At 31.0% G+C, this 18,157-nt stretch overlaps 2 protein-coding genes across 7 annotated transcripts; one reads left to right on the plus strand and one right to left on the minus strand.

The window, feature by feature from the left end:
* Window positions 1-419: 419 nt before the first annotated feature.
* LOC111715586 (sorbitol dehydrogenase) lies at window positions 420-1,828 on the plus strand (the record flags this gene model as incomplete). The annotated part of the gene is given in 2 exon segments (XM_023490950.1): window positions 420-497; window positions 636-1,828. Coding segments are annotated over 2 exon segments (163 nt in total), but the record flags the coding sequence as incomplete, so codon positions are not given.
* Window positions 1,829-2,025: 197 nt separating this feature from the next.
* Window positions 2,026-16,684, minus strand: LOC111715585 (peritrophin-44). Of its 6 annotated transcripts, none has more exons than XM_023490944.1 (10): window positions 16,643-16,684; window positions 13,810-13,859; window positions 10,392-10,449; window positions 9,694-9,777; window positions 9,263-9,319; window positions 8,380-8,513; window positions 7,230-7,370; window positions 6,554-6,634; window positions 3,457-3,529; window positions 2,026-2,191 (listed from the first exon to the last, which is right to left on the minus strand). In XM_023490944.1, the coding sequence occupies exons 1-10, from the start codon at window positions 16,667-16,669 to the stop codon at window positions 2,054-2,056; spliced, it is 843 nt and encodes a 280-aa protein (XP_023346712.1). In that variant the 5' UTR covers window positions 16,670-16,684; the 3' UTR covers window positions 2,026-2,053. The 6 variants fall into 6 exon arrangements, with proteins under 6 accessions (XP_023346712.1, XP_023346713.1, XP_023346715.1 ...); XM_023490945.1 differs by lacking the exon at window positions 16,643-16,684 and adding an exon at window positions 16,036-16,064; XM_023490947.1 differs by lacking the exons at window positions 2,026-2,191; window positions 3,457-3,529 and adding exons at window positions 4,210-4,236; window positions 4,374-4,407.
* Window positions 16,685-18,157: the final 1,473 nt, after the last annotated feature.

Below are 18,157 nucleotides of genomic sequence, written 5' to 3' on the forward strand. Positions count from 1 at the left end.
TTGGGGGGAAACAGCAGAAACTGGGGTTGGGACATATGGAGGGGTGCTTGAAGAAAGGGATGGGGAGAGGAATGCTCAAATATTTTAATGGTTTTTGCTCATATTACATATATTTGGTGAAATTTGATATTTTTTTCCAAAAACAGAGGGTCGGAGAAAGTCGGCCCGGCGCCTAAGACTAGGTTCCCGACTCTAAGATTCTACTCGGGATATATTTTTGCCAAATTCAAAAAAATGGTTATTCTTGAATGCCATTAACTTTGTTTTCTTTTTCATGATTCTGAGGTCGCTCTCCCTTTATTTTAGACAGAAGACCAAATTTATTCTTCAAATTGTTGGTTGGAGCATTTTAGGTCTTCATTAAAGCATCATCCTTTGTGGGTAACCCTGTATCTAGATAAATGTCTAATTTGAACTAGGTACGCGAACTGTTATCCAACAGCTATAGAAATGGTAGCGAGTGGTAGGGTAGATGTTAAACCGTTAATCACCCACAGGTATAATTAAATTACTTATGCTATCTCGTAATTTAGATTAAACATATTTTTTTCAGATTAAAACACTACATCTTCAAATCATCCATTCTTAACATAATTTCTTAGCTTTTTTTCTTTCATACTTTTTTTATATTTCAGGTTTACCCTGGAAGAAACTGTTAAAGCATTTGAAACCGCTAAAACGGGAGCTGGAGGTGCGATCAAAGTTATGATAAAGTGCTGATCAATTGATGATCAAATGATGATCAATTGATGATCAAGTGCTGATCAATTGATGATCAAATGATGATCAATTGATGATCAAGTGCTGATCAATTGATGATCAATTGCTGATCAGTGTAAGATCAAATAATGATTCGTGTATGATCAAGTGCTAATCAGTGAAGGATCAAGTGCTGATCAGTGTATGATCTATTGCTGATCAGTGTATGATCAAGTGCAGATCAGTGTATGATCAATTGCTGGTCAATATATGATCAATTACTAATCAGTGTATGACCAAGTGCTAATCAGTGTATGACCAATTGCTAATCAGAGTATGATCAAGGGCTAATCAGTGTATGATCGAGTACTGATTAGTGTATGATCAAGTGCTGATCAGTGTGTGATCAAGTGCTGATCAGTGTAGGATCAAGTGTTGATCAGTGTATGATCCAGTGCTGATCATTTTATGATCAAGTTTTGATCAGTGTATGATCCAGTGCTGATCAGTGTATGATCAAGTGCTGATCAGTGTATGATCAAGTGCTGACCTGTGTATGATCAAGTGATAATCAGATTATGATTAATTGCTGATCAGTGAATGATCAAGAACTGAATAAGTAATGATCAAAAACTGATCAATCGATTATCAAGATTGATCAAGGTGGATCAAGATTTATCAAGGATGATCAAGGACTGATCAATTCAATAAATAAATGATTCAGTGCTTAACAGTTTCGAAATATTGTTCATTTAGTGATTTGTAATTCTTAATCAAACTTTATTCAATTTTTATAATCATATTGATATTATATAATGTCAAAATCTGATTAAAATTGTATTTCATTTATTGTTTATATATGTATATTGTATTATCAAGTGGTGAAAAGTTCAAATACTGATCCTAACTCATCGGATACTGATCAATTGCTGTTTTGTTGATCAAATACTGATCGAAAACTGATAAAATACTGTTCAAATACTTGTCAAATGCTGATCAAATGCTGATCAAATGCTGATCAAATGCTGATCAAATGTTGATCAAATACTTAACAGGATATGAATTCGCTATAATCGAAATTGATCAAACTCAGTGCATTTTACTAATCAGCTAACTTTTTGTTAAAAAATTAACTATTATTTTAAACTTTATACTTTAAAATGTTGTGTATTTTATGCGTAATAAAATTAAGATAAGAAATTAGTTTAAATATGATTAAGTAATCTTCAAATCAAATATGACTAATCTATGGAAAAATACTATTTTAAAACTTGCAAAGTTACAACATTGAATTTAAATGCAATAAGTTTCATAAAGCTAAACTAATGTACTTTTTCTGTCTATAAAAATTAATTTATTTTTTAAGAATATAACTTTTTAAGAAGTGTGCATTGCAGCAGGGTACGTTAAATTGAAAATCACATGTATGTGTTACATCATTAAATACTAGATTTGTTTCACAATGTTGAACGTAGCCAATTCCACCAAAACACTAATCCAGAAATACATATAAAAAGTGAAAATTAAAAGAAAATTATGAATTTAGAGTTGATCGCATTATAGGTCTTTAATTGTCGGAAATGTTTAAAATTGTTATAAAATAAGATCGTAAAAAGAAACAAAATTTCAACTTCATCTGTTGTAAGTGATTTCCTGGTACTGGATTTGAACGAGTAGAAATTAATTTAATTTGCTCAGATGTATTTGTTTAAGCATAAATATTGCAATTACAGGGGATATTAGTAGGGCTGGGCGCGTTAACGGTGGAACGATCGTTCTTTGCCGAGAACGAACGGAACGATCAAGAACGATCCCATCGTTCCGAAAAAAAACAAACGCCAAGAACGGAACGGAACGGGAAGACCGTTCTTCTACTCAGAACGGAACGGAACGGGACGGAACAGAACGAGAACGGAACGATAAAAAAAAGAGGAACGAGAACGGAACTATTTAGCTGAAGGCCCTCGTTCTAGAACGGAACGGAACGGAACGATTTCAAAAAAGTCGGAACGTGCCCAGCCCTAGATATTAGTTCCAAAACTAACACTTTACCCATTTCTAACACTGAGTGTTAGAAATGGGTCAGAACTGCAAAGTTTTCTTTTTCAAGTTATCTTTAAATCCAAGACGATTAGAACAAAATTACACCAAATACTTATAAAAAATGGCTAAAACTCTATAGCGACAATGTCTCAAATTTAGGATATTTTCGAAAATGGAAAACCTGACATTGTCTTGAAAGCGGTCAAAAAATTTAATATAAAAAGAACTCTATTATAATTTTGATTTTTTTAAAAAGTTCATGGGAATTGCTGTCCTCGCCATGTTTAATAAGATGCTGGTTATAGTTTTTAATATTGACTTTTAATCAGGATATGGGCCGGGATCCCAAAAAAATGGGATAAGTGTTAGTTTTGGAACTAATGCCCCCTGAATTAAGCTAAAAACTTCTTCTAGGAATATTTTCTAAGATAAGGTGGATTAACATTAAAAACGATTTTCCATTTTTCTCTTAAAGGAATTGAGTCTTTTCACAAACTCTAATTTTCCAATCCCTATATCTTTGTAACCTAAAGTCGTAGACCTTAAACATTTCAAACTCCAAGGATTTCTGTTAGATCAACAAATATAAGTTAAAAATGTTAAAGAGTTATACCATCAGGTTGCAAAGATATATGGATTAGAAGAAATGAGTTTGTGGCGAAGACTCGAACCTAAATTGAAGGTTTTTATAAACATTCTGTTTGTATTCTGTTCCTGACAAAAAGTGTTTTCACAACATCCTTCAGAGAAGAGACCATCTTCTTTACACACATGCTTACAGGAACCCCTGAATAAAATTCATATGCTTACAGGAACCCCTGAATACACATGCTTACAGGAACCCCTGAATAAATACATATGCTTACAGGAACCCCTGAATAAAATTCATATGCTTACAGGAACCCCTGAATAAAATACACATGCTTACAGGAATCCCTGAATAAAATACACATGCTTACAAGAATCCCTGAATAAAATACAATTGCTTACAGGAACCTCTGAATAAAATTCATATGCCTACAGGAACCCCTGAATAAAACTCATAAGCTTACAGGAACCCCTGAATACACATGTTTATAGGAACCCCTGAATAAAATACACATGCTTACAGGAACTCCTGAATAAAATTCATATGCTATAGGAACCCCTGAATACACATGTTTACAGGAACCCCTGAATAAAATACACATGCTTACAGGAACCCCTGAATACACATGCTTACACCCCTGAATAAATACATATGCTTACAGGAACCCCTGAATAAAATTCATATGCTTACAGGAACCTCTGAATAAAATTTATATGCTTACAGGAACCCCTGAATAAAACTCATATGCTTACAGGAACCCCTGAATACACATGTTTATAGGAACCCCTGAATAAAATACACATGCTTACAGGAACTCCTGAATAAAATTCATATGCTTACAGGAACCCCTGAATACACATGTTTACAGGAACCCCTAAATAAAATACACATGCTTACAGGAACCCCTGAATACACATGTTTATAGGAACCCCTGAATAAAATACACATGCTTACAGGAACTCCTGAATAAAATTCATATGCTTACAGGAACCCCTGAATACACATGTTTACAGGAACCCCTAAATAAAATACACATGCTTACAGGAACCCCTGAATACACATGCTTACAGGAACTCCTGAATAAAATTCATATGCTTACAGGAAACTCTGAATAAAATTCATATGCTTACAGGAACCCCTGAATAAAATTCATTTGCTTACAGGAATCCCTGAATAAAATACACATGCTTACAGGAACCTCTGAATAAAATTCATATGCTTACAGGAACCCCTGAATAAAATTCATATACTTACAGGAACCCCTAAATAAAATACACATGCTTACAGGAACCCCTGAATAAAATACACATGCTTACAGGAAACCCTGAATAAAATACACATGCTTACAGGAACCCCTGAATAAAATACACATGCTTACAGGAACCCCTGAATAAAATACACATGCTTACAGGAACCCCTGAATAAAATACACATGCTTACAGGAATCCCTGAATAAAATACACATGCTTACAGGAACCTCTGAATAAAATACATATGCTTACAGGAACCCCTGAATAAAATACACATGCTTACAGGAACCTCTGAATAAAATTCATATGCTTACAGGAACCCCTGAATAAAATAAATATGCTTACAGGAACCTCTAAATACAATACACAATCTAAGAACCCTTGAATTCAGATGTTTATAGGAAACCCTGAATAGAAAATAAATGCTTACAGGAATCCCTAAAAAACTACACATGCTTGCAGGAATCCCTAAAAAAACTACAATGCTTACATGAATCCCTAAAAACTACACATGCTTACAGGAATGCCTAAAAAAACTATACATAGTTAAAGAAACCTCTGATGAAAACTATACTGCTTACAGGAACCCCTAAGAAAGCTACACATGCTTACAGCTACAGGAATACCTAAAAAATTACACATGCTTACAGGAATCCCTAAAAAAACTACACATGCTTGCAGGAATCCCTAAAAAACTACACATACTTACAGGAATCCCTAAAAAACTACACATGCTTACAGGAATCACTAAAAAAACTACACATGCTTACAGGAATCCCTAAAAAACTACACATTACTAAAAAACTACACATGCTTACAGGAATCCCTAAAAAACTACACATGCTTACAGGAATCCCTAAAAAAAATTACACATGCTTACATAAATCTCTTTAAAAAACTACACATGCTTACATAAATCCCTAAAAAGACTACACATGCCTACAGGAATCCCTAAAAAACTACACATGCTTACAGGAATCCCTAAAAAAACCACACATGCTTACAGGAATCCCTAAAAAAACTACACATGCTTACAGGAATCCCTAAGAAAACTACACATTATTAAAGAAACCTCTGATAGAAACTATACTGCTTACAGGAATCCCTAAGAAAACTACACATTGTTAAAGAAACCTCTGATAAAAACAATATTGCTTACAGGAATTCCTAAAAAAACTACACATGGTTAAAGAAACCTCTGATAAAACTATATTGATTCCAGGAAACCCTAAGAAAACTCCACATGCTTACAGGAATCTTTAAAAAAGACTACAGTTCCTACAGGAAACCAAAAGAATACTACGCATGCAAGCTAACTGGAACTATACTGAATACAACAACGAGGACAAAATATTGACATAATAAAATAAAGTTGAAAATTAAATCATAAATTACGATTTTGAACTTAAAATGTAGTTATCCCTAGATTTTTTAAATTAAAACCAGCATATAATCTGCATAGTTTATATTTCTAAGATGTATGAAATCAGTGGCCGAATTTAAAGAATTTGAGCGGCGGTTTAAATTCAAGCCGCGGCTTGAATATTGTTGGTTCCACTTGAAATTGTATCAAATGTTTCAAGATTTAAGCCGGCGCTTAACTTAAACTGGGTTTTGGCAGATTTAAACCGCGGCTCAAATTCTTTAAATTCCATCTGAGGTTGCTGAAATTTAAGGATTAAAAAATTAGAGTTTGAGACAAGAAATCAGTTGCTGTAAAGTGAGAATCAGAAAGCTCTAAGAAGACGATGTATGGACTCAAATTATCTCTTTAAAAATTCAAATAAACATGAGACACTGCAAAAGTGCACTGTAAACAGACAAATGTATGATTTTAAAAGTCACAAGTAACCTATTTACTGATAACAGCATCAAATACACTTAATTATTTCTTTAATGTCATGTTCCTATTCTACAGTTTTCAGGTTCTCACCGTTTATATCAATGATAATATTAATAATAATAATCCTACTGTGTAGTTGTTGGTCCCCATGTTGTTGGTTTATGTGAGGTTGTTGTTTCACAATCATCATCACAAACTCCACAAATAGGTCTACATGTAAACAATATTAAATACAACAAATTTAGTATTTTTGTTTAATTACGAAATATGCACTATTGAGGATAAGTAATTCCAAGGTACTAATGCAAGGAAAGTTATTTAAGAGATTTACGCATTTTTTGTACTGCAATGTACTGTCGTTGGGCGGCAAAGTAAACACAAAACGGATGTCATAGCCTGACATGGAATGGAATCAATTTTCACAAAAATAATCTATGAAATATTCTGGTCATAGGAAACTATTATATGATTTTTCAAAATTATCAAAATTAAATGTCTTAATCCTCCTCGGATACCAGGCAAACACTGATGCATCTATTCTTGTTTACAAATTCCGCCCAGAGAGAACTGGTTTCAATATGTACGCAGAGTATACGCGACCATAATTAACTTTCCTTGCGTTATTACCTTGAGTAATACCGACTTTAATATTATAAAGAATAAACGTTTGCTGGATTTTGTTCCAAAATACTGCAATGATTCTCAGAATTCCAAAAAATGTAATATTAGTTTTCAATTCTTTTACAAACAAGAGTTAAAATATGGTTGCAAAACCAAAACTTAAAGATAAATCTATATATATTACCTATCTCCACACTCCACCCTATCCGCCCAATCACACCAGACATGAACAGGGTCGAATAGTTGTCCCTGCGGACAAATACTGTGATCGCCTACACCACCGAAACAGTGCCAATATTTTCTACAGTTAAACTCATCGGCAAACCTTGGAAGAAAAAATTAAAGAGAGTGTTCCTTTTTTTCAAAAATTAAAGGGAGTGTTCCTTTTTTCAAAAATTAAAGAGAGTGTTCCTTTTTTTCAAAAATTAAAGAGAGTGTTCCTTTTTTTCAAAAATTAAAGGGAGTGTTCCTTTTTTTCAAAAATTAAAGAGAGTGTTCCTTTTTTTCAAAAATTAAAGAGAGTGTTCCTTTTTTTCAAAAATTAAAGAGAGTGTTCCTTTTTTTCAAAAATTAAAGAGAGTGTTCCTTTCTTTCAAAAATTAAAGAGAGTGTTCCTTTTTTTCAAAAATTAAAGAGAGTGTTCCTTTCTTTCAAAAATTAAAGAGAGTGTTCCTTCTTTCCAAAAATTAAAGAGAGTGTTTCTTTTTTTCAAAAATGTTATTATCTTTAAATTATGATCACAACTAATGTAATCAATTTTAATTTAATCAATTAATAATTCTAAACAATTATTAATTATTCCACTTGATAATCAATTTTAAGTCATTTGAAAATCAATCAATCAATCCACTTTATGATCACTCAATAAACATTATGATCAACCAATCCACTTGATTATAAATCAATCCACATGATAATCAATAATTACACTTGAAAATCAATCAAATCACTTGAAAATCAATTAAATTAGTTTAAAATCAATTAAATCACTTTATAGATAATCAATCCACTCAATGATCAATCAATAAACTTGATAATCAATCAATCCATTTGATAATAAATAGATTCACTTGATAATTAATCAAACTACTTGATAATAAATCAATAAACTTGATAATTAATCAATCCATTTGATAATCAATCAATTTATTTGAAATTCAATCAAGCCACTTGATAATAAATCAATTCGCTTGATAATCAATCAATAAACTTGATAATTAATCAATCCATTTGATAATCAATCAATTTACTTGAAATTCAATCAAACCACTTGATAATAAATCAATTCACTTGATAATCAATTAATCCATTTGATAATCAATCAATTTACTTACCATCCATCTCCTGCTGCAACACAATCAAAAGAATGGTCACAAGTATTAGTAGTAGTTTCAGGAGTAGGAGTAGTTGTTGGATGCTCTGAGGGACAATGCATTGGATCCAGGCAGGGTCTCTCCCCACAATCCACCTTAATATAGGATACACGGTAGGGATATGGATATTGTTTACAAAAACGATAGTTTTTCCTATCATTTTGGGTTTCACCAATAAACTAATGAAAGTTTGTCTTAAACACTGTCGTCCAAAAACTAGGGATGGCAACGTTCCAAATTTTTCTATAGCTGTTTCAAATACGGTTATGTTCCAAAGATAAGAAAGGAACATTCGTTCCTTTTACGGCATTTTCCTTTTTTTTAAATTACCGTTAGTGAACGATCTTAATTTTATTTTCGGAGTTAACAGTATTTTACAGTATTAATGGTGTAAACGGCAAAAAGGTTTCGTTTACAGTTTATAAACAGAGAAAACAACCTTTAAAACATTAGAACGCGTAAAACTTTTTTAAAAATTTAAATTCATGCAATGTTTATCAGAAAATAATGAAATTCACCGTTTTTAGTTGTTTAGTTAACGTTTTTAACCGTTATTTTTTTCTAAAACGGCTAACCTGTTTTTTAACGGTTTAAAAATTACCGTTCGTTAACAGACTCTTCCGATAATTTTCAAAAGCCTTCGTTTCGTTAACGGAACTTTGCCCAGCTCTACCAAAAACTACCTTGTATTAAGTTTTTTCTTCCGTTTTGTTTTCGTTTCTTTTTCAATTTAAGCGCAGGAACCCAAAGGCATTCTGCATGAAAGAAAATACAAAGACGACAATTCCATTGTTTATTGCTGATCCCTATTTTGTTCTGTTTATTTATCATTGAAATAGATTACCATTGTGTTTGAAGTGCAGGTTTTGGTCTGAGTATTGAACAAGTAATTTCTCTCACACTGAAATATTTAGAAGTATTGAATGGGCTGTAAAATTGTTATTTTAAGTAACCTTTTATTTACAAAGAGGCATTTCCGATTTTCTAAAGTATAATGCTGGCCTTGAAGTTCATTGTCAATTCAAGTATGAATAAGATATTCTAATTTTTCTGGCTTAAAACTAATTAGTTTTGATTTTGTTTTTAGAAGAAGTTCTCTTGATGCAAAAGTAGAAAATTCAATATTAGTTCTAATAATTAAATTTAAATTTCTCGAAAGAGAAAAAGTTTCTGGCTGGGACATGATAAATTGATTAATTGATTGGTATTCAATAATTTATTTACAAAAAAGTTTGAAATATCTACGCAAAGGTTTATATAATTTTATGGACGAACCTTTGTTTTCTTTGGGCAGTCGTCGTTAGAACATTTCCAAAATGAGGAACAATCCTCTAGATCTTCCATAACGTGTGTAGAGTCCTAAGAAAGGGATTGTTTCCGAAAATTTAGCGGGGTACGAGGCAGAAAAACAATTAATATAAACATAAAGTCACAATATGGCTAAGGCAAAAATCTGATTGGTATGAAATTGTTTAAATATATTAAATGCCTGTCTTGTAAAAATGTTATAAACCAGTAATATTGAGTAATCCGATAATTTTGATTGATTAATTGATTGATTAGATTGATTGGTTAAACAAGGTTCCAGGTTTAGGCAAAGTTCAATCCATTCACGCCCACAGATTAAATAGTAATATGATACCAGAAGCTAAACAAAATTAGTTGTTAGATAACTATCTTCTAGGGGATCATTCAGAATCCATTTAATAAATTGAGGTTTTACCACAAAATCTATTTTTCTAATCCCTATATCTTTCCAACCTGATGGCCGGTGTAACCCCTGGATATTTCAAACTTTGAATATTTGATCTGACAGAACGCATAGTTTTAAATATCAAAGGTCTGCGACATCGGGTTTTAGAGATATAGGGATTTAAAATCAGAGTTTGTTGCAAAAACTAACTCAGTTCCGGTTTGCATGCCAATAGTGGCGTGTCGTTTGTAAATGGTTAAAAGGTTTAATTTATACTTACAACAGAGCAATCTGTTCCATCAGGGAAAGTACTCTCACACTCTTCTTGACCGAACACCCTAAGCATCAACAATTTTTTAATTTTTTGCTTTGATTGAAAACTAATAAAAAAAAATGAATTTGCCACAAACTCGGATTTTCTAATCTTTGCAACCCAATGGCGTGCACCCTAGATAAGTTTGAAATATCAAAGGTTTAAACTTTTAGGTTGCAAATATATAGGCATTAGACACTTTCAGTTCGTGGTAAGAACTAAGTTCCGTTTTGAATAAAAATCTTAATTAAGTGCTAAAAATATATATTTTTTAAATTGATCATTTGTTAATGATAGAAATGATTAATAATGATATTTATGGAATTTATGATTTCATGATTTATGGTTTTAATTTCAAATAAATAAAATTTAATTATATCAATAAAAAAAGCAAACAAATTATTATAACCAGCATAAGATTAATGATAATAAGAAAATTATTGATAAAAGTGGAGATAATAATAATATTTTTCATGAATTATGATCTAAATTTTAAAGATATACTATCAATGATAAAGTGGAGATAATAATAATATTTTTCATGAATTATGATCTAAATTTTAAAGATATACTATCAATGATAAAGTGGAGATAATAATAATATTTTTCATGAATTATGATCTAAATTTTAAAGATATACTATCAATGATAAAGTGGAGATAATAATAATATTTTTCATGAATTATGATCTAAATTTTAAAGATATACTATCAATGATAAAGTGGAGATAATAATAATATTTTTCATGAATTATGATCTAAATTTTAAAGATATACTATCAATGATAAAGTGGAGATAATAATAATATTTTTCATGAATTATGATCTAAATTTTAAAGATATACTATCAATGATAAAGTGGAGATAATAATAATATTTTTCATGAATTATGATCTAAATTTTAAAGATATACTATCAATGATAAAGTGGAGATAATAATAATAATTTTTATGAATTATGATCTAAATTTTAAAGATATAATATCAATGATAAAGTGGAGATAATAATAATAATTTTTATGAATTATGAACTAAATTTTAAAGATATACTATCAATGATAAAGTGGAGATAATAATAATAATTTTTATGAATTATGATCTAAATTTTAAAGATATAATATCAATGATAAAGTGGAGATAATAATAATAATTTTTATGAATTATGCATTAGAGGTCTAATATGAGACCATAGGAATAATAATACCCTTTTTTAAATGCATAGGATGCATAGATGCATAGTTTATATACATTTTATATATCGTTAACGTCATATATTCATATATACCATGAAGCATAGGATGCATAGATGCATAGACTTATATAAGAAATATATAAAAGTTTATATATGGCTGCATAGGATGCATAGACTTGTATAAGAAAATATAAACAAGTTTATATACGGCTGCATAGGATGCATAGGATGCATAGATGCATAGACTTGTATAAGAAATATATACAAGTTTATATACGGCTGCATAGGATGCATAGGATGCATAGATGCATAGACTTATATAAGAAATATAAACAAGTTTATATACGGCTGCATAGGATGCATAGATGCATAGATGCATAGACTTAAATAAGAAAATACATGTTTATAAACGGCTGCATAGGATGCATAGAGGCATAGACTTATATAAGAAATATATACAAGTTTATATACAGCTGCATAGGATGCATAGATGCATAGACTTATATAAGAAATATATACAAGTTTATATATGGCTGCATAGGATGCATAGATGCATAGATGCATAGACTTATATAAGAAAATACATGTTTATAAACTGCTGCATAGGATGCATAGAGGCATAGACTTATATAAGAAATATATACAAGTTTATATACGGCTGCCTAGGATGCATATATGCATAGTATGCATAGACTTATATAAGAAATATATACAAGTTTATATACAGCTGCATAGGATGCATAGATGCATAGACTTATATAAGGAAATATATAAAAGTTTATATACGGCTGCATAGGATGCATAGATGCATAGACTCTTATAAGAAAATACATACAAGTTTACATACTGCTGCAAAGGATGCATAGCATAGATGCGTAGACTTTTATAAGAAATATTATTATTCAAATCTTTATTAGGTCAAATGTCAGACAGAAATTAGCAATAATGATCACAATTAATTTAATAAGATTAAAAACTTTTTAGTTCAGATTAAGTAGCGTTTCACTAAATAATATAATTAAAGACATTTGAGACATTCGGGCTCAAATTGGAACTTTAGGAATCGCTTTACGATTATATTTTTTTATTTCCATTTTATCATTTTATATAAAAAGCTGTATGTTTTCCCCCCCTTCACGAATGCTCTTGTACTCTGTTTTAAATTAATCTTTTTTATTATGTTATAGGGTTGGAGAGGAAAAGTAAGATCCTATGACAAACCAAAAGTTGCATATCCTATATATATTCCTATTGATATCTTTTCCAGCTTCAAAGAGTTTAGAAAAACTCTCTACGAACAAGGCACTTTGAATATTTATAGGTTTTAATAAATTTTAATAATAATAATAATATGTATGGAATTTACGAAAGCTTTTTTTGTTAATTCTTTGGTTGTCGTAAAAGTCGACATCATCATTTCTTTTTGCATTGTCTTGTGAAGGCAAGAAATTGTTATACCATGTGGTGTTTTGAAAATGGATTAAAGCCTAAATTACCACAGGCCAAAGTTGACAAAGTTTTAGTCGCCCCATGTGATTAAAATGTTTATTTTACTAAAGATTTTTATTTTAAATTTTTTACATTACTGATTTTGATCTCATAATTCCTAGTGCTAGTCTTTTTTGAGAATTATTTGTTATTAATACTAATATTAATACCAAACTTTTTAACTCAAATGTCTTTAATTATATTATTTAGTGAAACGCTACTTAATCTGAACTAAAAAGTTTTTAATCTTATTAAATTAATTGTGATCATTATTGCTAATTTCTGTCTGACATTTGACCCAATAAAGATTTGAATAATAATATTTCTTATAAAAGTCTACGCATCTATGCTATGCATCCTTTGCAGCAGTATATAAACTTGTATGTATTTTTTTATAAGAGTCTATGCATCTATGCATCCTATGCAGCCGTATATAAACTTGTATATATTTCTTATAACTATGCATCTATGCATCTATGCATCCTATGCAAATGATAAAACTCGTTTTTAACTCCAATGGTCTCATATCGTGCCTGGTATCTAAATTTTAAAGATTTACTTTAATAAAGTCGAAATTCCAGTACTTTATTAGTGTAGCATTTGCTAGTACAATGTCTACCATAAAAGGGAAACAGAAAAGTTTTTTTAAATCTTTTTAAGAAACAAGCAAGAATTGTAAAAATATTTTTGTATTTTTATTTACTCACCCCAGGACAAGGAGGAGAACAGAAAAACAAATTCTCAGGGTTGCCATGTTCTAATAAATATAAAGATCATGGTTTAAATGATTAAAAGGAAATTCGTTTCACATGTAGGGTTGTTAATCGTTTTTGTGAACGATCGTTAAACGATCGTTAAACGATCGTTAAACGATCGTTTTTTGTTTCGTTTTCGGAAAAAGCTATCGTTTTTAAAAACGACCCACTCGTTTTGAACTTTTAGAAAACGAATAGCGATCGTTTTTGAAAACGATCGTTTTTATTAAAACAATTTGCGACCATTTTTTATACGATTGTTTTTAAAAAACGATCGTTTTTTAAAAAAAAGGATCGTTTTTTAAAACAAAGGATCGTTTTTGAAAAAACGATAGTTTTTGAAAAATTTCCTTATTGACAATTATGTTGACAATCGTTAACGAAACGGCAAACTATATCAAAACGGTCGTTTTTGGAAAAAACTTACATGCAACTTTATTGAATGTCGTCTTACATGAAGTTTAACAGTTGTGGGGGAGTTAAAACTCCTTGATATTTTCTTAAAAACTACTCAATGATAAGTACAGATGCCCTTCAGGTCGGTTTCCTCTCTTCGTTAACGATCGTTAACAAAGGGGTCGTCGTTAACGATCGTTAACGAAGGGTTGTCGTTAACGATCGTTAACGAAGGGTTGTCGTTAACGATCGTTAACAAAGGGTCGTCGTTAACTATCATTAACAAAGGTCCGTCGTTAACGATCGTTAACGAAGGGTCGTCGTTAACGATCGTTCACGAAACGACGAATTTTATAAAAACGATCGTTTTTAAGAAGGAGCGTTTTGAAAAACGATCGTTTTAAAAGCGACCTTTTTTAAAAAACGAACTTTTTAAAAAAAACGATCGTTTTGTTTTCAATTTTTCGTCGTCGTTTTCATAACGAAACGATCGTTTTTCTGAAAAATTAAAACGTTAACAACCCTATTCACATGAGGACTCTGAAAACCTTTGTCTGGGTCGCGCAGAGATTTCGTAAAGATTGGATTTTCATTTACACAATTAGAAATAAGAAAAAAAATCATTTCTTTAAATCGTTATTTATAGAGGCTTAAGTCATCATTAACCCCGTCTTGCGAATTTAACCGTTTGGTTCTGCAACCTGTGACTTCCAATCAAAATTTGGTCCAGGAGGCAAAACTTTTTATACTTTTTTATCAGCATATGTGTGAAAAATGAAAAAGTAAAAAGAAGACAGGTCCCGTAAGTTTACAGATTTTTCAATGATAAATTCAAATTTAAGGCCTCATTTTATTTTTATAAGATGTTAGTGTTTTTTTAATTAGTATACAGCTGTCTCAAAACCTAGTTAAAATATACAAATCAAGTATTTTAATTTTACACTGTATTTCCACCAACCAAAACTGGACTTCCTCGTAAGAATTTAACTTCTGTTTTGATTTATTACTCTAGAAGGAATGTCAGCGTATGTTTACATAGAATACAGTGTAAAATATACTGCATGAGGTATGCTGCTTAACTCTTAAACGATTGGGGGAAGTCCCCCCACCCTGTGTTTTTTCTAACTTTTTCAACATCATAGTTGTAAACAATTTTTGCTAAAAATTTTTTTTTTGATACGTAGGGTAGATGAAGTACAGTCAACCGATGGGTCAGTGTTTCAAAAATATCAGTATTGTTAATAACTTGTTTATTAATTAAGCTACGGGGCTAAACTTAATATATTTAAAAAGCCATTGAAAAATGGATGTAATAACATGTGTCATATGTTAATATTTGTCAAAAGTAAAAATATTTATTTTTGAACATTTTTCCGACATACTTTTTGAACTTTTTTTACATCCTCCCTTGCACCCTGACTATTTAAGATAGTGGTCTAAATTTGTTTAATGAGCAGGCATTGAAAATTTGTAGCATACTCACCTATCTCAACTCTCAGTGAAAAATCAATGAGTGGGGATGGAAAACAGCCCTCCCCCCCTCATCTATATTATACTTAAATAACCAAATCGGGAGAGGTCTAACATTCTTTAAAAAAAAGGAAAATTTCAGTTCTGAAGTTTTAGGGACAGTATATGTTTACATACAAATCTGCACAATGCACATGCTTTATTTTTAAATCAGAAATGCCTATGAAGAATTCCGTTTTTGGCCGGTAGAAATACAGAGTACGAATCTTTTTAATGTTAAGTATAAAGATAAAGATAAAGATGTTTTCTTACCTTCCTTCACGACTGCAGATCTTAAACTAATTCTTTATTCATATCTTTTATACTTTACGTCAATCAACATAATTCATAATCCCCTCAACACGCATTACTCATAAAAGTGTTAAAGGGAGATTTCGCTAAAAATGAAAGGGGGTATAGACTTACGGCGAAAAATAATCGCTTTTGATCACTACTAATCTCACTCCTATCTGTTGCGTCTATAAGGAAAAAATTGTTAAAAATGACTTAGTATTAAGAACATTATAGCGTCCATACAAATTCAGAAATTTGCGAAATATACGACTAGGATCGTAAAAAAATCAAAGTCATTAATTATTTTAAACGCATTCGTATAAAGTTAATATTTCATAATATTTGTTATTTGTTTTATATACAATGCATTTATAGATGCAACAGATATAACTCAGATTAGGAGCGATCAAAAGCGATTATTTTTCGTTATAAGCCTATACCCTCTTTCATTTTTCGCGAAAACTCCCTTTACTTGGAACTTTGGAAAAATTTCCACTTAAACTGTGTCAAGGAAGTGTATGCAAAATAAAGTAAAAGGGGATGTGAGATACAATATTTAAAATAAATCATAAATTAAGCTCTTAACTATTTCTTCCCGTCGTATCACATTCATCTTACAAACAGTTCATAGTTGCTGAGAGGGCGGCCCTGTACTTCAAATTATCTTCAGTTACCCATGGTTTTCCAGGTATCTGTAAATAAATGTATTTTAACTGTTTTTTCATTATTGGAAGTGTTTGCGCTTCAAAAATTTTTTAAATACTGCTCTGATGTCAACAATTCACGGGCAGCCGTAGTAAATTTGAATTTCCGAGCCGGGTCAACCTTTCAGGACTGTATTGTCCGGACATTGGGTAAATAAAGCAGGCTCAATAGGACTAGCCGGTGCAACAAGGTTGACGCGGTCAGACTATAGGTTGAATTTACTTTTACTAGAGGGTCAGAGGTGCGTGAATCGAATAGAAACAATAAATGATCAGAGCTTAAAAAAATATAACTAAGTCCGTGATTCTCAAACTTAACCGAGGATGTCAAAAACTTAGCCGTGGTCTTTAAGAAGCATGAATCGCCGTTATTGGCGGATTTAGGACATCTTTGTAAAGTTTGTTGAGTTAAGCCGCCGATTTACTGGGTTAAGTTGCATATTCAACAATAGTTGGTATATGAGGGCTGAGAGTTTGACGTTGAGAAGTACATTTAGAGCATTTCACATAACTTATTGAACATGCTTTATAATATCTTAAAAAATACCCCATTTAATTTTAAGATTAAGTTTTCTATACACGTCATTTGTTTATTTTGTCTGATTTACGTTATATTTCCTTGACGTCAGAATGGTAAATTCCATAGAATGTAATAAATAGTTTAAATTATAAAGGAATTGTTCTGACATTTAGGTAATGTGTTTAGTATATATACAAATTTTTCGGATATGGAATTGAATCATGCCTTCCTAATTCTTATAAGTGATAATAGTAATGCCCTGAGGTGTATATTGGCTATGAAAAATAAAATATTTCGAAATTTTTTTAGGTAAAGAAGTACTAAGACAATAATAATATAAACCGCTTAATATTGTTAACATACAGTTAAACCCTAAATGAGCCTTACATCGAAAGAATTTGTCAAATGTCGTCTTGACAATTTTTCAATGGGGTATATACCATTTAAGTAAATCTCAGTATTTGCGAAAATAAATAAAGAGCCATGATGCGGAACAGTTTTAAAGAGCTCCATATAATCATTTACTTAAAAAAAAATATCTGCAACATTTCATTATCAGAAAGTGAAGAATACGACATTCGATGAATTCTTTCGATGTATGGCTTATTTAGGGGTTAACTGCAGTGCTTTAAAAAATCCTTTCATTTTCATGCAGTTTTATCTAAATGTCTTCCTCTTAAAAATGTCGTCTTATATTTGCCCAAGCATAAAATCCTCGCCCCTCGGAGTTTGTTTCTTCTCAGTCAGTACTATCTATCGATCGAGTAAAAATCTAGTGTGAGACATCTAGCGGCCAAACTGTCGCCCGCTAAAGTATGTCATAAGAACGGACATTGTTAAGTTGTTACGTACATTGGAAAGGAACAGTTTCGACAAA

Source organism: Eurytemora carolleeae, unplaced genomic scaffold (genome assembly GCF_000591075.1).
Source record: "Eurytemora carolleeae unplaced genomic scaffold, Eaff_2.0 scaffold1781, whole genome shotgun sequence".
NCBI classification, from domain to species: Eukaryota; Metazoa; Arthropoda; class Copepoda; order Calanoida; family Temoridae; genus Eurytemora; species Eurytemora carolleeae.